At 36.4% G+C, this 26,312-nt stretch overlaps 1 protein-coding gene across 1 annotated transcript in view; it reads left to right on the top strand.

The window, feature by feature from the left end:
• epha3 (eph receptor A3) overlaps positions 1–26,312 on the top strand; it is a 217,238-nt gene that overhangs the window by 155,388 nt on the left and 35,538 nt on the right. Inside the window, exons 7-12 of the mRNA XM_059342240.1 lie at positions 338–500; positions 1,419–1,524; positions 2,078–2,142; positions 5,174–5,299; positions 13,870–14,055; positions 21,606–21,667. Of these exons, the coding sequence (XP_059198223.1) occupies positions 338–500; positions 1,419–1,524; positions 2,078–2,142; positions 5,174–5,299; positions 13,870–14,055; positions 21,606–21,667 (708 nt within the window). The remainder of the gene's footprint in view (positions 1–337; positions 501–1,418; positions 1,525–2,077; positions 2,143–5,173; positions 5,300–13,869; positions 14,056–21,605; positions 21,668–26,312) is intronic.

Here is a 26,312-nt window from a genome sequence, read left to right as displayed (position 1 = left end):
TCTCCGTCCTCTACCTTCCCGTCCTCTCGTCTTTTCTCCACCGTTTTTCTTCCTTCCACATCTGGAACCAATGTGCGAGTGCAGCGCTGGAGTGTAAATCCTCCTGTTGGTTTTTATCAGGACATCAGTAGGAGAGAAGTCGTAAAATAAGAAGGACATAATTCATCCGTTTGGGAAGAAGAACGCTGCCAAACGTTCTGTGAGAGAGTTTATTCATGAACACAATGAGAACTGTTGTTGTTCTGCACAAACTGTTTGTGTTTACAGTGTGTGTGAAGCTTCGTAATGAGACTAAACTAGACTTTAGTGAATAAATGAACTGGTTTCTGTGTTTCAGGAGGAGCAGGAGACCAGCTACACCATCCTGCGTGCTCGCGGCTGTAACGTGAGTCTGAGCGGTCTGAAGGCCAACACCGCCTACCTGCTGCAGATCAGAGCGCGCACCGCCGCCGGATACGGCGCCAGCAGCCCCAGCTTCCTGTTCGAGACCAGCCCCGACTGTAAGTTCACTGCTGCTCCTTCATTAACAATCAGGGGGAATAAACTGGGAAATTATGGAGACCACACAGGTATGGATGCTTTTTAGCAGTTTGTCTCATTGCATCATATTTCAATCATGTGATTGAAGTGTTTCTGCAGCAAACTTCATCCTGATGATTCAAATGAGCAGCGAGGCTCAGAGAGAAACATGCAACATTTTATGCACACTGTAAAAAAGGGTAAAATACCAGCACTTCACTATAAAAAATACAGTGAGTTGGTTTTCTACTGTAAATTTAAATGGAAATATCAACAAAAACTCAAATTTAGAATTTAGAATTTAGACTGAGTTTCAGGGTAATTGTGTCCTTGTGACATAATTGTATTCCTCTGTTTAGAATTTTTGTTCTATAACTTGATTCCTTGATTTCTTGTAAATTTGAATTTTTTTTCCCGTAAATTTGTCACTTTTTTCTTTAAATTCGTCACTTTCTTTTTTTTAATTAGTTTTAGCGCTAGTTTTAGTTTTTGTTGTAATGGAGTATTTGTTGGGTCCAGATTCAATAAGGTCACAATAAATGTTTCCTTTATTTCCTTTGTCTGATCCATCTCAGCCCCAATAAGTTTATTAAGTCATAAAACCAGACGTTTTTACGGATGAAAAAAGTTGACAAAGACGAAAACGAAGGACATTTTCACTATAATTTTAGTTACTTTTAGTTAGTTTTGTAACAACTAAATACAGTTTCAGTTAGTTTTTTATTTTTATTTCAGTTAACGAAGACGTTTTTTTGATTCTAGTTTTTGTTATTTTGTTAGTTTTCGCTAACTATAATAACCTTGCTGAGTCAGTAAAATATAACTAATGTGTGTGTTTTCATGAGTTTGTCATAAATAAACGTTAGCGCTGCTCCTCACCTGTACCTCTTCTCCTCCAGCGGCCTTCTCCATCTCCAGTGAGAGCAGCCAGGTGGTTCTGATCGCCATCTCCGCCGCCGTCGCCATCATCCTGCTCACCGTGCTGCTCTACGTCCTCATCGGCAGGTCGGTCCCTCCATCACTCTGCTTTCCTTTCAGAGCTGATTCTAGATGACATTCTTCTAAATAACCACATTCTATGTGTTTAGAAGCTTTAACCAGATAAAGATGCCTCTGTTTCTCACAGTAATTCCTCTGACATATACCCTAACAACTCTATATATATAATATATATATAGGTGTGTCCCTGCTTATAAGAGAAACTAAGAAATGTGTGTGTGTGTGTGTGCGTGTGTGTGTGTGTGTGTGTGTGTGCGTGTGTGTGTGTGTGTGTGTGTGTGTGTGTGTGTGTGTGTGTGTGTGTGTGTGTGTGTGTGTGTGTAGTTGGCAGTCCGTAGTGTTCAGAGAGAGAATAAATCCACGGCTCATTATAAGACTCACTGATCCTCTCTTGGTTCATAAGAGCTGGGATTACACACACACATCCACATACACACACACACACACACACACACACACACCGGGCCCTGCTAGCCTGTGGGCGTGGCCGCTGGCTGAGTCTGGTCTGAAGATGTGGCAGTAAACTGACCTGTGTGTGTGTGTGTGTGTGTGTTGGCAGGTTTTGTTGCCGCAGCAGATCCAAACATCCTGATGAGAAAAGACTTCACTTTGGCAACGGACACCGTGAGTCCTGGTCCCTGGTTCTGGTCCTGGTTTCCTGGTTTCTGGGTTTATATGAATCCTGTTTCCATCTCAGCTCTCTGCATTCACCTCTGTTTCCCCAGCTGAAACACAACTAGCTGCACTGATAAAAAGGGTCTAAAAACCAGATAAAACAGTGAATCTGAGGCGTCGGCCCTTTCAGTCTGTCGCTCCTCTGGCAATAAAGGCTTGAAGATGGCCAAAATAAAAATCTTACAATTATTTGTATCTTACCAAGATAAGAAAACATTTTTTATCTTTTTTTTTTTTTTGTTTTGTCTTTTTGTGTCTTTTTTTTTGTTGATGATTTTACGTCTTTTTGTGTTTATTTTGGTGTTTTTTGTCTTTTTATGTGTTTTTAGGTAATTTTACATCTTTTGTTTATTTTTTGATGTCTTTTTTGTGTCTTTTTTGTGTGTGTTTTTTGTCTTTTCGTGTCTTTTTTGGGAGATTTTACATCTTTTTGTGTTTTTTTGTCGGGTTTTTTGGTGTTTTTTGTCTTTTTATGTATTTTTAGGTAATTTTACGTCTTTTGTTTCTTTCTTTTGCGTCTTTTTTGTGGGTTTTTTGTGTTTTTTTTTTGTGTTTTTTTGTCGTCTTATGTCTTTTTTGGTCATTTTACATCTTTTGTTTCTTTTTTGTGTCTTTTTTTGGTAATTTTACATCTTCTTTTGGTCACAAAATGACCAAAAAAAAACAAAAAAATTACAAAAGAGCCTTTAGATTAAGAAGTGTTAGATAATTTATCTTGTTTTAAGAGTTAATTTCTTATTTTAAGTGTTCAACATGCTTATTTCTAGATTTAATAATCTTAATTTAATAAATCTTGTCAAGGTAAATTATCTGTCCATGCAGCAAGATCATTTCCCTCAGATTTACTGTTTGATCTGGTTTTTAAACACCTTTTTACAGTGTGTATATTTTCCTGGGAGCATCTTCTCGTCTGTGGTAGTTTTAGATATTGAAGCTTGAAGTGGTTTCTCTCTTCGCTTCGCCTCGTTTGGTCACATGAGACGTCAGTAATCGGAGCGAGACCTTGTTGAGAAGACGGTTCTTCGCTCCATTAGTGAACCAGATCCTGGAGCTTCACAGGATCTGGTCTCAGCTGCAGCAACCACTGAGACTTCAGCTTTAAACTCTATAATTACAGGGTTAATAACTCCAGAGGAACGTTTCCTCTCTCAGGTTTTAGTCTGGTGACTGTAAACGTCTCACTCACCTGCTGCTGCAGGCTGAAACTGGATCAATGTGTAAAAAAGTAACAAAACAGGTTTAAAAATTAACTCACATGTTTTTGTTCTTGTTCTCTATTATTCTATGATGTTATTTATTAGAAGAACTCCTTCCTTTAACCTCCAAACACTAAACTCTCCCTAAACTCCTGAAGCAGTGAACTGTCCACTGCTTCAGGATGGTTTTAGTCACACGGAAGCACAAATTTCCCCACAAGGACTAATAATATACAACTACTTTTATTTAAAAAGATAGTCTCTCTTAAGACAAATATTGACAAACAATCACATGCCCATATATACAACAATAACAGCTTTTGGTAACAAATGTAACCATAAAATATTCAGTGTTCTTGTTGTGCAAAAGACTTAGACCAGAGGTGTCAAACTCAAATACACAATGGGCCAAAATCTAAAACTTGAATAAAATCGCGGGCCAACATTGAACAAATAAACCTTTTAATATATACCAAACATGTTTTGCTTTAACATTAAATATGGAACCAGCAACGCTTATAAACATACAATATATAACTAAATAGTGCAGACATGCAAAATCAAATTTCAAATAAAAAACACATCAGTGTCATTAATTTATTAAATAAAAATTAAATAAAAATCGTATGCTTTAATATGCACATTTTAAACTAAATTCTGGTGCATGGTCTCACAGTGATTGTACTCTGGAATGTAAGATAAATAAAGTATAAATATACATATTTATATTGCACAGAAGTGTAGCAGCAGGAATTGTTTTTGTACACAGACAATAGACATAAAAAATATAAAAATTAGTTCACAGTGCAGTGTAGTGCAAAAAGTAAAGAAGTAGAAAGTGACTTTAGGTTTAGAAAAAAGACGTTGTGATGTCATCATGTTGTGTGACATCACTAGACCACATAACAGAGTCACTGGTTACATGAGTCATTCTCTCTCAGTTGATTTGTGTGTTTGTATCATGAATCAGCTGCACAGTGACGTCTGTGACACATAAAAACAGTTTGAGTTGGAGATTTTCCATATTGAGAAGTTAGAACATCATGTGTTAGAATAACAACTTCACTGTGTTATATTTCTCCTGTTAAAAGTTTATTCTGAACTCTTGCTGGAAGGGAATTATTCACCAGAATTAAATTATTGAAACAATGAAAATCTTCAAAGTTCTGGTTTTGTTGCAGTGTAGACTTATCTTCAATATATTTTGAGTGTTTTGACTTTTTACCTTCATCCTCATCTCCATCAAGGTGATTCTACGTCCTTACAAAGTCATTAAAAGCGACATATGGATGAGCTGTAGGGACACATTTAAAGAGGGACAGAGTTTTAAAACCTTCATTAAACTGATGCAACCTGTTCTCTCTCTCTCTCTCTCTCTCTCTCTCTCTCTCTCTCTCTCTCTCTTTATTGGTATTGACGTAACATTGTATATATTGCCAAAGCAAGCATCAGAAAAAAGATAACAAGATAAGGAAAGCAATATTTACAATAAATTATTATAATTCTGTTATTCATTTTAGATGAAAAGAAAAACTAATAACAATAAAAGAAAGCAATATTTACAATCATTGAATTACAATCAACATATAATTTATACAATCTAACTGTCCCAGCAAAAAAAGAAGAAAAAATAAAATAAAAAATAAAAACAGGAGCGGCAGTTTTTCCTCATCTGACCATTTTAAAAAACCTTTTTTGATGGATTCAAATTTTTGGAAATATGTTTATATGTATATATGTTTCTCTAATTAGTTCATATTTTTTACATTTGGTGTGTCTCTCAGTGCGTCTCCCGGGGATCAGGACCTATGTGGACCCTCATACCTACGAGGACCCGAGTCAGGCCGTGCACGAGTTTGCCAAGGAGCTGGACGCGTCGTGCATCGCCATCGATAAAGTGGTGGGAGCAGGTGAGACAATTATTTATTTACAAGAAGACAGTCAAAGTAAGATGCCTTAAATAAAACATACAAGAACCTTTATTCTCCTTTAAAATAATTGTTAAAATACGCAATGATTAAGATGAGTGTATATGATGGAATAGTGGCATTAGAATCTGCGGGAGGCCACCAAATTTGGGCTTTTATGGAAAAAAATTCTGTCATTTAGAGAGAAAAAAACCCTCAATTACTTAAAAAAGACACAAAATTACTAAAAAAGAGACAAAATGACTGAAAAAACACTAAATTACTTTAAAAAGACACAAAATTATTTAAAAAAGACACACAATTATTATAAAAAGACACAAATATTTAAAAAAAGACACAAAATTATTTTAAAAAGACACAGAATGACCAAAAAGACCCAAAATTACCCCAAAAGAGACAAAATGACTCACTGAATCACTAAAGTACCAAAAAAGACACAAAATTATTTAAAAAAAGACACACAATTATTAAAAAAAGACACAAAATTATTACAAAAAGACACAATTATTTAAAAAAAGACACACAATTATTAAAAAAGACACAAAATTATTATAAAAAGACACAAATATTAAAAAAAGACACAAAATTATTTAAAAAAGACACAAAATGACCAAAAACAGTAATTAAAGGGACCTTCCACCACAACATGGTAAAGTGCCATTCATATAAAACTCACATTAAACTTTCATATCAAGGTGGGGGCCACAAAATATCGTCACGAGGGCCACAATTGGCCCGCGGACCGCCAGTTTGAGACCCCTGCTTTACAGTGTAGTTTAGTTAATTTCTAGCTCTGATTCTCTGAAAACCTTTTTGGAAAAAGTTGCACATTTCTTCTGCACTTCATCACTGCAGCACCATGTTCAGTAGAGTTATTCCCCATTAAAACATGAATATAAATATATAAATAAAGTGTTTCTTCTTTCCCCTCTCTCTCCTCACACTGACTTTACTTTCTGTCTCCGTCACGCTCTCTTTAAATGACAAAGACACAGCGAGTGCTCAGCCACATATAGAATCAATGAGGAGCATGTAGAGTTCCATATATCTACATTATATCTACATTATATAGCAGCAGGCAGGTTTAACTGTGTGTTATATCCTGCACAGCTGGAGGAGAAACATTTAAAGCTCCAGATAGAAGTCTCTGCAGCCTCCATGATGGAGAAGATGTTCACTTCTACCTCTCCTCTTTCATATTATTTCTGTTCATTCTGTTATTTCGGACAGCAGGACGCTCTAAATCTCTGAAAGTCTGATAATCACAACATTTAAAACAAGCATCTTCTCCTCTGTTGTCTAAAAACCAGATCAAACAGTAAATCTAAAGGTCTAAAACCAGGTAAAACAGTAAATCTGAGGGAAATGATCTTGCTGCATCTTACCTTGACAAGATTTATTAAATTAAGATTATTAAATCTAAATAACTGTGTCGTCAACATAGAAATGCACATTTGCATCAGACACATTTAGACCCAAGTCATTGATTACATGTTGAACACTTGAAATAATAAATTAACTCTTAAACCAGATAAAGTAAAGCTGCCAGCAGTGATGAACTGGCCCGAGCAGAGTGACCTGATGATTATTTGGTTCTTACCAAGACAAAAAAAACGTTTTGTCTTTTTTTGGTGGGTTTTTTTTTTGTCATTTTGTGTCTTTTTTGTGATGTTACATCTTTTGTTTCTTTTTTGGTCCAATTTTTGTGTCTTTTTTGGTCATTTTATGTCTTTTTTGGGTAATTTTTTGTGTTTTTTGGGTCATTTTTGGTCTTTTGTGTCTATTTTGGTCGTTTACTGGCTTTTTTGGGCTTTTTTTTGGCTTTTTTGTGTCTTTTTTTGGTCAATTTGTGTCTTTTTTTTGTAAATTTGTGACTTTTTTTGGTAATTTCATGTCTTTTTTGGTCAATTTGTGTCTTTAGATTTAGAAGTGTTAGATCATTGATCTGGTTTTAAGAGTTAATTTCTTATTTTAAGTGTTCAACATGCTTATTTCTAGATTTAATAATCTTCATTTAATAAATCTTGTCAAGGTAAATTATCTGTCCATGCAGCAAGATCATTTCCCTCAGATTTACTGTTTGATCTGGTTTTAGACCTCTCTCCTCCTCTCTGATAATCAGGAGAGCAGAAGGAGGGTAATGCAGCAGAATAGATGGAGACTAAAGCACATAACGGGACCCTGAGAGTCTAGAACCTGCCTCCATGCTGGACTACAGTCCATGATGCATTTTTCAGCACATAGAAGACACAAAGTACATGAATATCTGCAGCGCTACAGTGGTTTTGGCTTATTTATTTGAAATCAGATACAAAAAGTCAATGTTCTGATAAGAAGTCTCTGTATAATCCATGGATGCTGACCTGATTCTGTACGGGAACGCTGTTTCATTTTGATTTCACACTGTTTAGAGTTAATTATAAGCCAATTACAGGGACATTTACAATGCACCTTTCATAAAATGTACATTTAAAACAATGTTGCATGCCGATAAGAGAGAAAAAGATGATAATGAATGGAAACTATGAGAGAAAGTATTGTATTTATGATATATAATTGATACCACTGTGTGTATCATTCCTCCAGAACCAATAGCAGTTGAACCCTGATAGGAAGGATACACTACCTCATGCTATACATGTTTAATGTGCACAGAGAAAAGCCCAGACAGAGTATATTTATTTTAGTGTCTCCATACTTACATCAAGTTCAACTTCACATTGTGCAATACATCTATTTTTATCTCTGCTGCAAAGAAAGAGGCAGTGAAATCATGTTCAGGAGGTATTATATAGCGTCAAGACAATTAATATTATTATTCTGGTTTTAACTGGTTTTATTCTGGTTTTAAGTGGTTTGAACTGGTTTCATTCCGGTTTGAACTGGTTTTATTTAAGAAATGTCTTGGTTTTATTCTGGTTTTATGCGGTTTTATTCTGGTTTTATTCTGGTTCTAACTGGTTTTACTCTGGTTTTATGTGGTTTTAAGTGGTTTGAACTGGTTTTATTCTGGTTTAAATCGGTTTTATTTAAGAAATCCCTTGGTTTGATTCTGGTTTTATTTGGTTTTATTCTGGTTCTAAGTGGTTTGAACTGGTTTTATTCTGGTTTGAACTGGTTTTATTTAAGAAATCTCTTGGTTTTATTCTGGTTTTATGTAGTTTTATTCTGGTTCTAACTGGTTTTACTCTGGTTTTAACTGGTTTTAATCTGGTTTTAAGTGGTTTGAACTGGTTTTATTCTGGTTTGAACTGGTTTTATTTAAGAAATCTCTTGGTTTTATTCTGATTTTATGCGGTTTTATTCTGGTTTTATTCTGGTTCTAACTGGTTTTACTCTGGTTTTATGTGGTTTTATTCTGGTTTTAAGTGGTTTGAACTGGTTTTATTCCGGTTTTAACTGGTTTTATTTAAGAAATCTCTTAGTTTAATTCTGGTTTTATGCGGTTTTATTCTGGTTTTAACTGGTTTTATTCTGGTTCTAATTGGTTTTATTCTTGTTTTATGTGGTTTTATTCTGGTTTGAACTGGTTTTATTGAAAATATGAAATCATGTTGAGGAGGTATTATATCATGTTGAGGAGGTATTATAACATGTTCAGGAGGTATTATAACATGTTCAGGAGGTTTTATATCATGTTCAGTAATTATATCTTACTTAGTGCCAAATATCTGCCTCACTTTCACTCTACAACAACAAACTTCAGGGTTAGATGAGATGATTGGAGCCACTCGGGGTAAACTCTCTGTGGATAGTGATAGTGTGACGCTGCTCTGAGCTTCAGAATCACACTCATTTATGGCGTGAAGACAAATTGATGATTATTTTGTTAGCATTCAGCAGCTGCAGCTCCCTCAGGGCTTCGGCTCTAATTGCTTCTGGGACTGTGGAGTTGCGACATGTGAGTGACAATGAAATATTAGTTTTGCACTGATTAATATTAGGCCAGGCATTTGGATTTATGAGCAGGCGGACTGGAATTTTTAAATTGAGCTCCTGATCCACAGAGTTTCAGATAAACTCTTGGCCATTAGCTTATTAGTGACAGAGATGGAGTCTCTGACAACTACAATCAGAATCAGAAACCTTTATTGTCATTGCACAGGGTAGTACAATGGAATTTGCCATCAACCCGTCCAAAACGTATAAAACACACATACAATATGACCTCAGCAACATAAGTGTAGCACTTAAGATACCAAACAGATTAATGTAGTTAGGAAAATACCAGAATTAACCTTTTAGATGGACTAGTGGCAAAGAAAGGCAAATGAGGCAGTGCTATTTATATTTATTTATTATTGATTTATTATTATTTTGTTACTTAAAAACAAATCTGAAATGGAATTTGTTGTCTAAGAGCACTATTAAATTCACAATTTTTATATATGTTGTGGAGATGCAAAGAAAAAGGCAAATTTGTGTTTCTGTAGCAGAAAGCAGAAAATGTGTCTAGTTTATTCATTTTAAAATAAGAAATATCATAAACATAAATACCATAAACGCCCAAAGTGACATATATACGTCACATCACAGATCTTTGACATTTAGGGGTAGAATTTTTTTAAAAACATCATAAATGTGTTCTATGTGGTCCACTTGGTCTGTGGTATATCCCCTATAATTTTCCTTTAAGGATAACTTGGTCTGGGTTCTTATGGGTTAAGGTGACTTAATGAGTAATGAAAATCCACTTCAGGGTTAGGATCCATCCAGGCGGTGCTCTGTTTTGCATTGGGGACTTAAAATCATCACATATGAATTCAATCAAGCTCATTAAATCAGAGTCTCAGCTCTCCAGTCATATCCAGTTCATACAATTCCAAAACTGTTTAGAGACTCCAGTATGCAAAAACATTCAAACACACACAAATTTGTGACAAATTGCACTGACTGGCCTGAAAAGAGACACATGGTTAGTACAAACTGATGCCTTGTGTTAACTAGTTTCATATGATACAGATATATTTACTGTAGCTGTAAAGCTGAGACAGAAATGTTGGCTGTTGTCTCTCTGTTTCTGTTTTTGGCTTATCTAGTCAGGGTGGAGTTGGCTTTTCATCTTTGGTGCTACATGTTTGTTCTCCATAGAGAATGTGGAGGTGGTGTGGAGGTTGAAATGTCTTTTATTTATCATGAAAATACATTTAACTTGTATTGTCAGTGATCTAAGGCCCCATTTACACCAGGACGCTTTCGGGTAAAAAACGATGAAGTATTTTATGTGAAGTGCCTTTCGTTTAGACGGTGACGGCGTTTTTGGGGCTTAAAAAAAAAAGATGCTCTCCACCGATATGCAGATGACACCCAGCTCTACCTCACCACTAAACCCTCGCAAGCCTGAATAAAATATCAATGTAGACAGATTTTACCAAGCAGTACATCAGTAAACCAATCATAACTTAGAATATGAACAAAAACCCTCAGGACCTTTTGATGCTTTTAGAAAGAGAATAAAACCCTCTGTGAGGAGTTTGAACTGGTTTTATTTACGAAATCTCTTGGTTTTATTCTGGTTTTAACTGGTTTTATTCTGGTTTTAAGTAGTTTGAACTGGTTTTATTCTGGCTTGAACTGATTTTATTTAAGAAATCTCTTGGTTTAATTCTGGTTTTATGTGGTTTTAACTGGTTTCATGTGGTTTTATTCTGGTTTTATGTGGTTTTATTCTGGTTTTAACTGGTTTTGAATGGTTTATGTGGTTTTATTCTGGTTTTCTGTGGTTTTATTCTGGTTTAATTCTGGTTTAATTCTGGTTGAGTCCACTGAGTTCTACAGAACACTATTGCGACATAGGTTAGCTAGGACAGGGAGGGGAACTTCAGATCGACTTTCACTCTACTTTAAGAGAAGTAAATACAAAGTGAACATTAAAGCTAAAACCATGATGTAAACATTTTCATCTGTCAGCTTGAATATCCAACCACCCACCTGTGTGATTTTTACTAAACCATAAAAGAACTCCAAACAACACACAACATCCCTCTTCTTCCTCCACCATCTGTCTCCATTAAACATGTTAGCACGTCTTTGATCCTCTTGCCAATCGGTGATTGTGTGTTAAAAGACAGAAGACACGCTCCGCTCTGCTACATGGGTCAAGACTTGAACATCAAAGAGGGATAGTGAGCTCCAGTCAGAGCAGGAGAACCTAATCAAGCCTTGTTACTCCGAGATCTTCTTTCTCACAGTGACCACATGAAGAAGGTGCTGGGCCGGGCTCTCCGTCCACCGCCCCCGGCCTTCACTATTTAGACAGGTTGTAATTATTCTGGCTTAAGTTCTTCCAGACCCGGTCCTCCAAGTCCAAGGTCTGACCCAGCATCTGATCCAGAGCTGCTCTGGGGAATGACTGGACTGGACCCAGAGATGATCACATGTCTGAGCTCTGACATCACCTGGCAAGATGCACACACTGCACATTTATATACCGAGATAAAACAGACTCTAGATTAACAAGTGTTGGGTGATTTATCTTGTTCTCAGAGTAGATTACTTATTTTAAGTGTTCAACATGATTATTTCTAGATTTAATAATCTTAATTTAAGATATCTCTTGGTTTTATTCTGGTTTAATGGGGTTTTATTCTGGTTTTATGTAGCTTTATTCTGGTTTTAAGTGGTTTGAACTGTTTTTTTTTCTGGTTTGAACTGGTTTTATTTAAGAAATCTCTTGGTTTTATGTGGTTTTATTCTGGTTTTAAATGGGTTTATTCTGGTTGTATGTGGTTTAATTCTGGTTTTAAGGGGTTTGAACTGGTTTTATTCTGGTTTGAACTGGTTTTATTTAAGAAATCTCTTGGTTTTATGTGGTTTTATTCTGGTTTTAAATGGTTTTATTCTGGTTGTATGTGGTTTTATTCTGGTTGTATGTGGTTTAATTCTGGTTTTAAGGGGTTGGAACTGGTTTTATTCAGGTTTGAGCTGGTTTTATTCTGGTTTAATGGGGGTTTATTATGGTTTTAAGTGGTTTGAACTGGTTTTATTCTGGTTTGAACTGGTTTTATTTAAGAAATATCTTGGTTTTATTATGGTTTTATGTGGCTTTATTCTGGTTTTAAGTGGTTTGAACTGGTTTTATTCAGTTTGAACTGGTTTTATGTGGCTTTATTCTGGTTGTATGTGGTTTTATTCTGGTTTTAAATGGTTTTATTCTGTTTTTATGTGGTTTTATTTTGGGTTTAAGTAGTTTGAACTGGTTTTACTCTGGTTTTATGTGGTTTTATTCTGGTTTTATCTGGTTTTAAGAGTTAATTTCTTATTTTAAGTGTTCAACATGCTTATTTCTAGATTTAACAATCTTAATTCAATAAATCTTGTCAAGGTAAATTATCTGTCCATGCAGCAAGATCATTTCCCTCAGATTTCTAGCTTTTATCTTGCTTTTAGACAGTGTTTTTTCAGTGTATACATTATATGGAACAACACACAGCAGTACACTGGGCTCATCCTCTGCAGTCACCAGCTGCAGCAGGATGTCTGTCTTTGAAGTGTCCAGCAGGCCTGCAGAGCTTACTGTACCTGCTGAACACACACACACACACACACACACACACACACACACACACACACTGGTCTCCTCACCAGCCAGGAATGCTAATTGACTCTCCCAGAGTGGATGTTGAGTCACGCTGTGTGTTATTACGACATGAAGGAAAGTTAAAGATCACTCTGCTGTCTGAGTTGTTGTTTCGGGTGGATCGGTTTCAAAGTGTGTTGCAACACATGGTGTCATTATAATAATTAGTGGTCGTAATACATAATCATGCAGCTATCGCTCTCCAAGATCAATAAATACTTTCCCTGATTAATGGCAGCTAGGTAATGACAGGACTAATCATGGAGATGCTCTTTGATCGGTCAGAGCGTCTGTTAAATCACACAACAGCTCAACAGCTTCTCTAATTAACCCATTTAAGGCGGGAAAGCATTACTGCATTTTTACCATTAAAACCTGTTGGGGCGCTGTTGTGTTATTCTACCATTAAAGCAGAAAGAGGATACGTGGTTTTGTAGCATTTGTGGTTTTTTTCACCTATTTTCGGTCTCTTGGCCAATGAAATGCATCAGAATACATGTGGGAGTGTCGCAATGCATCATGGGACTTTTCGATAACTTTGACATCATCACCAAAAAAAGAAACAGAAATGTCCAAAAAAAGACTAAAAAAAGACACAAAATGACCAAAAAAAGACACAAAATGACTGTGTCGCAACATGGGACTTTTCTAGAAATCATCACCAAAAAATACACAAAATGACTAATAAAAGCCATAAAAAGACATAAAATGACGAAAAAAAGACACAAAAAGATGTTAGCGAGGCTCTTAATGGTGAAACTGACCTCACCAAGGGTTTTTTCATGGCCTTTTAAAGATGGTTGCCAATCTTTTTGTGCTAGATGCTCGAATGTGTGAAGTATTTTGAGAAGTTGCACTGCTTTCCCTAACATACTGTAGCCTGCATACATTATGTACTCATGTTTATATGTAAACACTCTGTATGTGTGTTTGAGTTTTCGTCTCGTTACATCCTCCATGTTTTTCTCTCCAGGTGAGTTTGGCGAGGTGTGCAGCGGTCGCCTGAAGCTCCCCAGTAAGAAGGAGATCTGTGTGGCCATCAAGACTCTGAAGGGAGGATACACGGACAAGCAGAGGCGGGACTTCCTGGCCGAGGCGTCAATCATGGGACAGTTTGACCACCCCAACATCATCAGGCTGGAGGGCGTGGTGACGCGCAGTAAGTCCATCCATCATACAACTACAATTATTTTTCGTGAGTTATGATCGCTACTTGCTATATATTTTGGAGAAACTTTGCAATAATGCTTAACAAATAAAGTCCCTGTCTACACCAGGACGCTTGCACGTAAAAACGACTAAATATTTTATGTCAAGTGCCTTTCGTTTAGACGGTGACGGTGTTTTTGGGGCTTAAAGACGTCATAATCTGAAACCACCCTCCAGAGTGGAAAACTTGAATACGCTCCGCCGTAGCGTTTTCAATGTAGGCACAGTTTCTTCCCAAAATATTGAGTGTTTTTAAGTATCTGAAGAAAAATGCAGCAAGCCGGTGTGATCAATCAAAGCCTTTAGTTACATGCAGCCCGGAGAGAAAGTTCTTCAGCGTTCTGTCCCGACAAAAGAAACTTCCCCGCTTATATACATGATTTCAGTCTTACGTAATCAAAGAACAGGAGGTAGTTTAATTGACCAAAAAAGACACAAATTGACCCAAAAAGACACTACATGACCAAAAAACACAGCCAAAGGGCTTTGGAGGAGACCTGGGAGATCTAGTGATGGAGGAGAACTTTGTGGAAGGAGTAGCTGATGAAAATGTGTGGCGTGAAAACTTCCACATGTCCAAAGATGCTCTTATGGCTTTAAGTGATGCCGCCTGGCTGCATACAATCACATTCACACACTTTAGATCACCGTATCAGCAGATTTCCTCCTGGAAACACACGAATAAACCAGGAATAAAAACTGGAGACGAGACGCCACTTTAGGTCTTCTGTTCAGACCGTCACCATGGAAACGGAGCCTAAAACTGGTTCACATCCTCGCTCAAATCCATCCCTTCCTCCGTCACCTCAGGTGGTCCCCAGGGCTCTGTCCTGGAGCCCCTCCTCTTCATCATCTACCTCCTTCCCCTCGGCAATATCTTCCGCAAATTTAACATTCACTTCCACCACTATGCTGATGACACCCAGCTCTACCTCACCACTAAACCCTCGTCCTCTCTCCCACCCACCTCCCTCACCGATTGCATCTCTGAAATAAGAACCTAAACCTAAACTTCCTTAAATTAAACTAAAAATTTCCTCCCGAAAACGCCCGACGCCGACCCGAATTCCACACATTTTAGATCACCGTATGCAGCAGATTTCCTCCTGAAAACGCTCGTCTAAACGCGAAATAAAAAGTGAAGATGCGCCGCCACTTTTGCATCTTCTGCTCAGACCGTCATCATGTAAATCAGGGATGTGCAACTGGAGGCCCGGGGGCCACAGAAGGCCCTCACCCTCACCTGAAGTGGCCCTCAGTACAACTACATGCATTTGAGCATGAAATCTTAAAATTGTAGTGTAAAAATGCACAAAATGACTTCTTGTAATTAATGTTGGTCTGCTGTTCTTGCACTGATAAAAAAAGAAATCACAGTTATTTTTTATTTGCTTCAAACCTTGTATTCCTATTTATACTGTTAAACATGCATTAGAGCTTGAAATATGTTAAGTTACTGCACTGTAAACATATTTAAAGTTGCAGTTTCATCATATCTGGTGAAGTGATGCTCCTATATGTGGCCCTGTGGTAGTGGACATGATAAACTGAGGCCCTGCAGCATTTAAGTTGCCCATCCCTGCTGTAAACGTAGCCTCAGTTTAAGCAGAAGAACAGACTAAAATAGACATAAAGAGAAGAGAATAGAGTGAAATAAAACAGTCTAGAGTCGGTGAGAACGGAGATATGATTTGCATTCATATGCCGTACAGATTTGCCGTCTCCAGAGAGTCTTTCTACCGATTCCGGATTTGCAATTGTCTTTGACAAATGGCTCTAAAGTGGCCGACACTCCTGCGAAAGAGCGCAGGAGTTTTATTGAGTTGCCGTGGTGTAAATCTCTGCAGATCAATGTGCTCTGATCAAAGCCTGTGTCCAAAGCGGGCATAAATCCATAAATCCATATCTCTGACTGGCTCCCCTCTGGGCCTCTTTATAAGACTATCATTAGCACACAGAAGGCCTCTTTAAAAAGGAATGAGTGCAGAAAAAGGGAAATAATGAGTCTGAACTTTGTGGCTGAGGCCTCTATCTCTCCCCGAGGCTCCGGCTTGTTAAGTAGTTCTGCCAGTGTGGTTATTCTAAAGAGGAGGATAAAAAACATGAAGAACTTCTTTCACTTTATTGTCCCCAATTTTGGGTTCCTCTTATTCTGTCTCATTTGTTCTTCTTTTCTTCCTTTGTGTAATTTCAGGGCCTTAATTGCTCGCTGCCTCTTAAATTTCAGCTCATTTGAATGCAGTTCATGAGTTACGAGCTGCTGCTAATCACAAACAGCATCGCTGACGAATCACTATGAAATGTGCAAACAGCAACAGGCAGGATATTCAAACCATACTGGGCTCATTCATTAATGCTCCTGCTTTTTTTATGTCTCTCTCGCTTTCTCTTTGCAGTAATAGTTTCTGCAGACATGATAGTAAACTGTTAAAAAAACATGAAATCCCAAGCGGATAAAAACTGCAAATTGATATTTCAGACATCATCTGGAGTGCAAAAATGCAATTTACACATCTACACATCATCTATATTCTCTGGAGGAGAAAGAATATTGTGTGTGGGAAAAAATAGTAAATGCTATAGATTTTATTATGGTGAACACATATTTTATTCTGGGAGAATTAGACTGTAAAAACCAGATCAAACAGTAAATCTGAGGGAAATGATCTTGCTGCATGGACAGATAATTTACCTTGACAAGATTTATTAAATTAAGATTATTAAATCTAGAAATAAGCATGTTGAACACTTAGAATAGGAAATTAACCCTTAAAACTTGATTCTTACCTTTGGTGATTTTACATATTTTGTGTCTTTTTTTTGGTGTTTTTTTTTTCTTTTTATGTCTTTTTTGTGATTTTACATCTTTTGTTTCTCTTTTCTGATTTTACGTCTTTTTGTGTCATTTTTGTGTCTTTTTTTTTGGTCTTTTTGTGTCTTTTTGGTCTTTTTTTGTCTTTTTTGTGTCTTTTTTTGGTCATTTTGTGTCTTTTTACATCTTCTTTTGGTCACAAAATGACCAAAAAAAGACAAAACATGTACAGAAGAGATAAATTAAATAATAAATGAACTCTTAAAACCAGATAAAGTAAAGCTGCCAGCAGTGATGAACTGGCCCGAGCAGAGTGACCTGATGATTATTTGGTTCTTACCAAGATAAAAAAAAACTTTAGATTTAGAAGTGTTAGATCATTTATCTTGTTTTAAGAGTTAATTTCTTATTTTAAGTGTTCAACATGCTTATTTCTAGATTTAATAATCTTAATTTAAGAAATCTTGTCAAGGTAAATTAATCATCTTAATTTAATAAATCTTGTCAAGGTAAATTATCTGTCCATGCAGCAAGATCATTTCCCTCAGATTTACTGTTTGATCTGGTTTTTAAACACCTTTTTATCAGTGTACAAGCTTTCATGCTCTGTAAACTGAGACTCTCCCAGCAGTTTGTCTTCTCTTGCAACACTTTCTTTTACATTTACAGTAAAAAAAAAATCTTTTCTCATTTGAACACAGCTACAGTTAAACACCCTCCACCCTCCGTCCCTAAAAGGCTGTGATGGATCGCTCCGTTTACCAGCGGACGGCTTTTATAGTCTCAGACGAGAACACACACACACACACACACACACACACACACACACACACACACACACCCTCCTGTCCTCCGCCCTTTTCCCTTCCCTCCTTCCTTATTTTCAACATTGGCAGCAAAGATAAAGGCCCCCGAGCCCCTTTATGCTGTGAACACAAGTATGAGTGTGTGTGTGAGAGAGAAAAGAGGAAATGCATACAGTGTGTGTGTGCATGCATGTGTGCATGTGTGTGTGTGTGTGTGTGTGTGTCTCTGCAAATATGCAGCCTGTGGATCAGCCAAAAGCAGCAGCAAGGTAAATGGGGTGTGAAAGTCTCAGGATTATTAAGAATTAACAGGAGCAGCTTAATAAATCACCCTACAGCAGTGTGTGTGTCTGTGTGTGTGTGTGTGTGTGTGTGTGTGTGTGTGTGTGTGTGTGTGTGTGTGTAGGTGTGTGTGTGTAGGTGTGTGTGTGTGGCAGCATATCAAATGGACCTCCTAAAACTCTGCCCTGCTCTTATGCTGCTGCAGCTCACGCACATGTGTTCAGGGTATCCCTCTAAATGTCATGACACACACACACACACACACACACACACACACACACACACATTCTTGTACTTCTATCTTTGTGAGGGCCCTCATTGGAATAGGGACTTCCCTTGCAAGGTTATAATAGTTTTGGATTTTTCATTAGTTTTAGTTTTAATTTTGATGTAGATCTAGAAATAAGCATGTTGAACACTTAGAATAGGACATTAACTCTTAAAACTTGATTCTTATCTTTGGTGATTTTACATATTTTGTGTCTTTTTTTTGTGTGTTTTTTTTTTGTCTTTTTATGTCTTTTTTTGTGATTTTACATCTTTTGTTTCTCTTTTCTGATTTTACGTCTTTTTGTGTCTTTTTGTGTCGTTTTTGTGTCTTTTTTTTTATCTTTTTGTGTCTTTTTGGTCTTTTTGTGTCTTTTTGGTCTTTTTTTGGTCAATTTGTGTCTTTGTACATCTTCTTTTGGTCACAAAATGACCAAAAAAAGACAAAACATGTACAGAAGAAATAAATTAAATGAGTTTTAAATTAATTTTTGTTTTTGTTTTCAAATTCAGTTAGTTTTAATGAGTTTTTAGAGTGAGTTTGCTAGTTTTAGTTTAGTTTTTATTAGTTGTAGTGTTTTGTAATGGGGTATTTGTTGGGTGGGAGATTAAAAGAGGTCACAGTAAATGTTTCCTTTATTTCCTTTTTCTGATCCATCTTCATTATGTATGAAAAAAGTTGACAAAGAGGAAAACGAAGGACATTTTCACTATAATTTTAGTTAGTTTTGTAACCACACAATACAGTTTCAGTTAATTATCATTATCATGTAACCTTTAACCCTTAAAACAAAGTCTGAAATCTCAAAAAAAAAAGCCTTTAAAGAAGTGAGGACCGGCCGAAATGTCCTCACTCTGTTGGTTAAAAACGTGTTCCGGTCCTCACTATGTAGGAAGTACAAGAACACACACACACACACACACACACACACACACACACACACACACACACTCATATTAGAGAACAGGGGTCTTCCCCTATTAGTCTACAAGCAGCAGATTTTTCCCGGCTAGACGTTAATATGACGAGTGTTGGACTGTAAGATGAATTAGACAAACAGACTCAATGATGAAGAATCATCATCATCATCACATAAAAACTCTTTCAGGTCCAACATACACTCAGTTCAAAGCCCCGAGCAGAATAACAAGGACGTAGGAACCAGGCAGGAGTTAGGAGTGGATGTGCTTTCTTTGCAAAAGTTTTCACAGTTATTTTTACAAAAAAAGTTTTGGATTTATTGAAGAAATTACTTTTTTTGGGGGGTATATATTCTAAAATCCCAAAAGCCACTTTTTTTTCTCCACTAAATAAACGTATCACTGTTTTATTTGATTCCCATACACTGTAAAAAAAAAAAAAGGTTTAAAACCAGATCAAACAGTAAATCTGAGGGAAATGATCTTGCTGCATGGACAGATAATTTACCTTGACAAGATTTATTAAATTAAGATTATTAAATCTAGAAATAAGCATGTTGAACACTTAAAATAAGAAATTAACTCTTAAAACCAGATAAATGATCTAACACTTCTAAATGTAAAGGTTTTTTTTTATCTTGGTAAGAACCAAATAATCATCAGGTCACTCTGCTACATTTTTTGTCTTTTTTGGTCATTTCATGTCTTTTTTGGTCAAGTTGTGTCCTTTTTTAGTCAATTTGTGTCTTTTTTTAGTAATTTTTACATATATTTTTGGTAATTTTGCATCTTTTTTTGTCATTTTGTGTCTTTTTTGGTCAATTTGTGTCTTTTTTTTTGTCATTTTTACATATATTTTTGGTAATTTTACGTCTTTTTTTGTCATTTTGTGTCTTTTTTTGGTCAGTTTGTGTCTTTTTTAGATATTTTTACATCTACAGTCATGGAAACATTCTTGATAATACCCAAAATCATCATGAATGAAATGTCTAGATAAATGTCTAGATATCAGCTCTTAAATTAAAAAAAAATAACACCTTTTTATCAGTGTATAAGTCCTGGTTTATTATTATCTGAGCGTCTGTGACCCTGATTTAACCAGCAAACCTTCTGTTTTTGCTTATTTCCTTTAAACTGTTTGTTGGGCCATTTATTGTTGCATCTGATTGACTCACAGGGACATTTTAAATGGTAATTAACACCAGATCTGCTTTAATTTAATTAAAGAAAGTGAGTCAGCCGACTTCCCTCATTACTAATGGAATGTTTATTATTATTTGTCCAATAGGAGAAATAGATTTGTTGCTGCAAACTACCGACTCCATCAACCTTCTAGACTAAAAAATAAAAGAGTCAGAGTCCAGATGTGGGGAGGGTTCACATGAATACATGCAGGAGGAGAGAAGGAAGGATGGGGTGATGAGGAGGAGAGGCAGGAGGAGGAGGAGGAGGAGGAGGAGGAGGAGGAGGCCACATTAATCAGAATAAAAAGGAGGCGCAGCATACGGAGGAGAGAACAAAGCCATGTGGGACAGAAACAGGTCCTGACTCCGCTTGGTTTCCCTGCAGCAGCTGATTTAAAGCTTTCTGAAAGAGTTTTTATTTTTTCTCGTCCTGCTGTAATAAAGCTGGTGTTGGCTCCGTCTGATCAGCTTCACAGGAGAGATTTACTGCAGAACCTCCTCAAATAAAGACGTCACACTCTGACAGCTGACCTGCCCCAACCCCAGACTATCACGACCATAGGGTGTGTGTGTGTGTGTGTGTGTGTGTGTGTGTGTGTGTGTGTGTGTGTGTGTGAAAGAGTTGAACCTGCTCCCTATCAGGGTCCATGTAGTCTGCTTTAAGTCAACTAACAGCCCTCATATCACTCTCTGAGACTCACAATACATTTAAAATGAATAAAATGTTTGGCTAGGAGAGTCTTTTATTTTGTGTTTGAGTGTTTGGTCTGTTGGAGAGCAAAGAGAAGCCAATATCCCCTCTATAATAATAATAATAACAATAATATGCACTGTAAAAAAACTGTTGTTTTTATGGTAAAAACCAGCAGCTGTGGTTGTCAGAACTTTACCGTAATAAATACGGTGCACCTTTTTTTAATATTACGGTAAAATGATATTAGCATTTTTGATTTCCAGTTTAAGATTGCCATTTTATTCCATTTTTTAGCGTATGAATAAAAAGTTTTTCCATCAAAAGAAACTAGAGCTGCAACAATTATTCGATTAATTAAACAATAATGCATCATTAAATTAATGGTCAACTATTTTGATAATCCAATAATTGTTTGGAGACGTTTTTTTTTAAAGACAATAAATCCAAATTCTCTGTTTTTTTACAGTGTAGAGATTCAGCTGATACGATGTGATTTAGATTTAATATTTAATATTTAATCCTCTTGTGTTGCAGGTAAACCCGTCATGATTGTCACAGAATACATGGAGAACGGATCACTGGACAGTTTCCTCAGGGTGAGTATATCACACACACACACACACACACACACACACACACACACACACACCCCTCAGGCTCTGAGGTGGATCCTGGTGTATCTGAGCGTTTCTCACCTGGAGGAAGTTGGGAACTTGATGAATATCTGAGGATTAAACAGCAGAACACAACAGGAACACCTTCATGTTCTCCACCTGGACAACACACACACACTCAGTCTGACTGGAGAACCAGCAGCTAAATACACTAAATCATACAATCATACAGTAAATCATACAATCATACAGTAAATCATACAATCATAGAGTAAACCTGCAGGTTAAACTGACGTCTGTCTACAGGTTTACATTCATCACATGATTTGGTTCAACAGCTGGTAAAACGGGGAGAAGTTGAACTGTTTGCAGGATTTATTCTGCTTTCAGGAGGTTTTTCAGCTCAATGTTTCTTTTTGGAAACTATTAAAGAACAGGCAGTGCATAAAATATAAATTATACAATCAAATAAATGACAGTTTCATAAAGCAACATATCGCTCATTCAGTCTTTTTTCATTAAAAAGTTTTGTTGAAAATAGGATTAGAGAGATCAGTCCTGTTATCAGACCATATCTTTTGTTTTTTTTATTAAGTACTTTAATTATTAGTGGTTAATTAATTACGATCTTAACTCACACGATGGTTTACATGGAATATTATGAAAAGGTATGCACCATTTTTCGTGTGTTATATTACAAATCCAATCCACTTTATTTGTATAGCACATTTAAACAACAAAATCAATCAATAAATGATCAAATAAGTGCATAAATCTAAAATGATGCTATAAATAAAACAATAAAATCAAACAGGAAAACGTAGTAAAATAAATAAAAGACACAGAGGAAAACAAAACTCAGGCAAAGTTAAAAATCCAGAGAATAAAAATGGGTGTTAAGACCACAGAGAAAGTCCTGTCCCCCCTGGTTTTAGGTCTGGCCCTCGGTCCCACCAGCTGGAGCTGGAGGATAGATCTGGATCAGGTCCTTGATGTACTGTGGGGCCATTCAAAGCTTTAAAAACTAGCAATAAAATCTTAAAATCAATGTGAAAATGAACAGGGAGCCAGTGCAAAGATGTGAGGTTTGGGGTAATGTGTTCCTGCTTTTTGGCCCAGGCTGTTAAAAGTCTTGCAGCAGCGTTCTGGACTAACTGCAGACCAGAGAAGCTTTGTGGCTGAAACACCTGAGTTCAGTACGTTGCAGTTGTCTAGTACCGCTGTTCTCAACCTTGGGGTCGGGACCCCAATTGGGGTCTTGAGATGATTTCTGGGGGTCGCCAAATCATTTTGGAAGTCAGCTCTGTCTCCACTGTGTTAAAGTGTTCATGTGTTTTAGTCTTTTTGGTCACTTAATGTCTTTTTTTGGGTTATTTTGTGGTGTTATTTGGTCATTTTGTGTGTTTTTTTGATCATTTTGTGGTCAATTTGTGACTTTTTTGGTAATTGTGTTTCTTTTTTGGGTAATTTTGTGTCTTTTTTAGTCATTTTGTGTCTTTTTTTGGTAATTTTGTTTCTTTTTTTGGTAATTTTGTGGTCAATTTGTGTCTTTTTTGGTCATTTGTTTCCTTTTTTAGGTCATTTTTTCTTTTTTGGGTGATCTGAACTGTGTGTGTGAGATTGTGTTCAGTGAGTGGGGGTCGCGAACAACATGGATGTTAAATTGGGGGTCGCGACTCAAAAAGGTTGAGAACTACTGCTCTAGTCAACTTTAAAAAAAAGCGTGCATGATCCGTTCAAAGAGGGTTCCACCAGCAACACGAGTAATCTCTGCAGTGCAGAACTTTTTTAGGAAACAAAACAAGTTGCTAAGGTTTTAAAAAAAGCTGTGGTTTGGATTAAAATCACTAGTTTTGTTTCACAACTTATGTCAATTAAGTACGTAGGTTACATAACAGAGAACACAAACAGTCTCCTGGTTGAAAGTTGGTATCGAGAAATATCCTGTCTTTTTTAACCCATCTATTAATCCCTAAAATCCGCCCTTTGCAGACTTTTTTCACTCTTTATCTTGTGTTTATTATTCTGTTTGCACCATGCACATCCTGGCTCACAGCTCAGCAGTTATTTTTATGAATTATATTATATTATGAAAGATGTCGTGCTGCAGATTCCTTCAGTTGTTTAAGGGAAAAGGGTTTAAAGTTCCTTTACAGATTCCAGTAAATACTTTACCTGAGAACGTTGTGACTGTTCCAGCCCAACTTTCCACTCAGAGCTTATCAAATGAGCAGCTTCCTGTAGCTGCTCCTCTGGCCAGCAGTCAGACTTTAAGAGGCAGGGCAGGAATCAGTCTGTCTCCTAAAGTAAAGAACTGACCTGCCTGGCTGAAATTAGTCAAACTCCCCCAGCAGCCAAGCCACAACACTGGCATCCTGATGCCTGTTTCAGCCCTTTTCCACATGTGTCTGCACACAATCCAGACACATGCAGCAGGAGGAGAAGCTGTTATTTCCTGACGTCTTCCCACAGGCTGCACTGCATCACTGCATCACGGATAATGTGTCATTTGTGCAAAACACACTCATGCAAATGAGAATGTGAAGCTTCTGCAGCGTCGCTGAGCTCCGAGTTCTCAATCTGCACACTTTGAAGTCTGTGAACCAGGAGGTCTGGATGCTAACTGCTACAGACGGAGGAGGAGGAGGAGGAGGAGGAGGAGGAGGAGGAGGAGGAGGAGGAGGAGGAGGTGGAGGAGGAGGAGGAGGTGGAGGAGGAGGAGGTCCAGTTGGTTTTCAAAGGAAAACACACTCATCTGACTGAGGACACGCTCTCTGACAAACACAGCAAACTGGAGCGATGGATGGAAACACAAGAGGACACAGAAGAAATTACTCACTCTCATGAGAAATATTATATGTAGAAACCCTGAGCAGAAAATACCAGACAGACAGACGGACAGATGGACAGACAGGTTGTAGAAACTAGAGCTGCAACAATTAGTTGCAGCCCTGATAAAAATTATCCCAAAAAGATGTAAAATTACCCAAAAAAAGATGTAAAATTACCCAAAAAAGATGTAAAATTACCCAAAAAAAAAGATGTAAAATTACCCAAAAAGATGTAAAATTACCCAAAAAAAGATGTAAAAATACCTAAAAAAAGATGTAAAATTACCCCAAAAAAGATGTAAAATTACCCAAAAAAGATGTAAAAATACCTAAAAAAAAGATGTAAAATTACCCAAAAAAGATGTAAAATTTCCCAAAAACAGATGTAAAATTACCCAAAAAAAACATGTAAAATTACCAAAAAAAAGATGTAAAATTACCCAAAAAAAGATGTAAAATTACCCAAAAAAGATGTAAAATTACCCAAAAAAGATGTAAAATTTCCCAAAAAATATGTAAAATTACCCAAAAAAAGATGTAAAATGACCCAAAAAAGATGAAAAATTACCTCAAAAAGGTGTAAAATTACCCAAAAAAGATGTAAAATTACTAGAGCTGCAAAAATGATTCGATTAATCAAACAATGATCGATTATTAAATTAATCGTCAACTATTTTGATAATCCAATAATTGGTTTGAGCAGTTTTTTTTAAAGACAATACGTCCAAATTCTCTGATTTCAGCTTCTTCAATGTGAATATTTCTGGTTTCTTTGTTCCTTTATGACAATAAACTGAATATCTCTTTGGTTTGTGGACAAAACAAGAGATTTGAGGACGTCATCTAGTGGTTTGGAAAACACTCATTGATATTTTTATACATTTTGTTCACCAAACAACTCATCGATTAATCGTTTAAATAATCGACAGATTAATCCATAATGAAAATAATCCTTAGTTGCAGCCCTAAATTAAAGATTTTACCATTAAATATTACAGTATATTTCTGTTAGAGATATGGTGTTTAGTTCATTTAACAGTGAGAAAAAGTATTTTTACAAAAGATAAATGCAGAAATTACAGTGATGCTTGTATATATAATACAATATATTTTGTTACAAACAAAATTTTATTGTTGTTTTATGTTATTTTACAGTGGAGTAATTTTTTTTTGTAACTTACATTTACAGTGTTTCATTGTTACTGAAACTGAATTAACTCATTTATCATTTTACGTCTTTTACTGTCATGGTTTAGCAGTTTTTCACCCTAAAATCTACAGACATTTTTATCGTTTAATCGTTGAAATACAGACAGATGAATCCATAATGAAAATAATGGTTAGTTGCAGCCCTAGTGGACACTGTTTTTATTGTTTCTTTGATGAATAATCTGACTTAAATGTCACAGGAATCAGGTCAGTAAACTAAAGATAAAGGACTCTTATTGGCCATTAAGCAATAAATATCAGAATCAGAAGCCTTTATTGTCATTTCACAGGGTAGTACAACAAAATTTGCCATCAACCCGTCCAAAACGTATAAAAACTCACAAACAATATGACAGAGGTGAAGAGAAAGAAAACCAGCACAACATGAGGAGAGGAAAGGAGGAAAAAACAATGAAATAACCTAAAACATAGTTATAAAACACAGAGGAAGACCTCTGAGTCCTATACTGGTCTGATCTAATCTCCATACATTACTGTGTTTGGTATTTCACGCTGAAGATGAGCTACAGAATGTCAAAGGTGTTCTTAAAGGTTAATGAAAATGCTGTGGAGACTAATGTAGAAAG

Source organism: Centropristis striata, chromosome 10 (genome assembly GCF_030273125.1).
Source record: "Centropristis striata isolate RG_2023a ecotype Rhode Island chromosome 10, C.striata_1.0, whole genome shotgun sequence".
In the NCBI taxonomy this organism is placed as follows: Eukaryota; Metazoa; Chordata; class Actinopteri; order Perciformes; family Serranidae; genus Centropristis; species Centropristis striata.
This window is presented reverse-complemented; position numbering and strand designations above follow the sequence as displayed.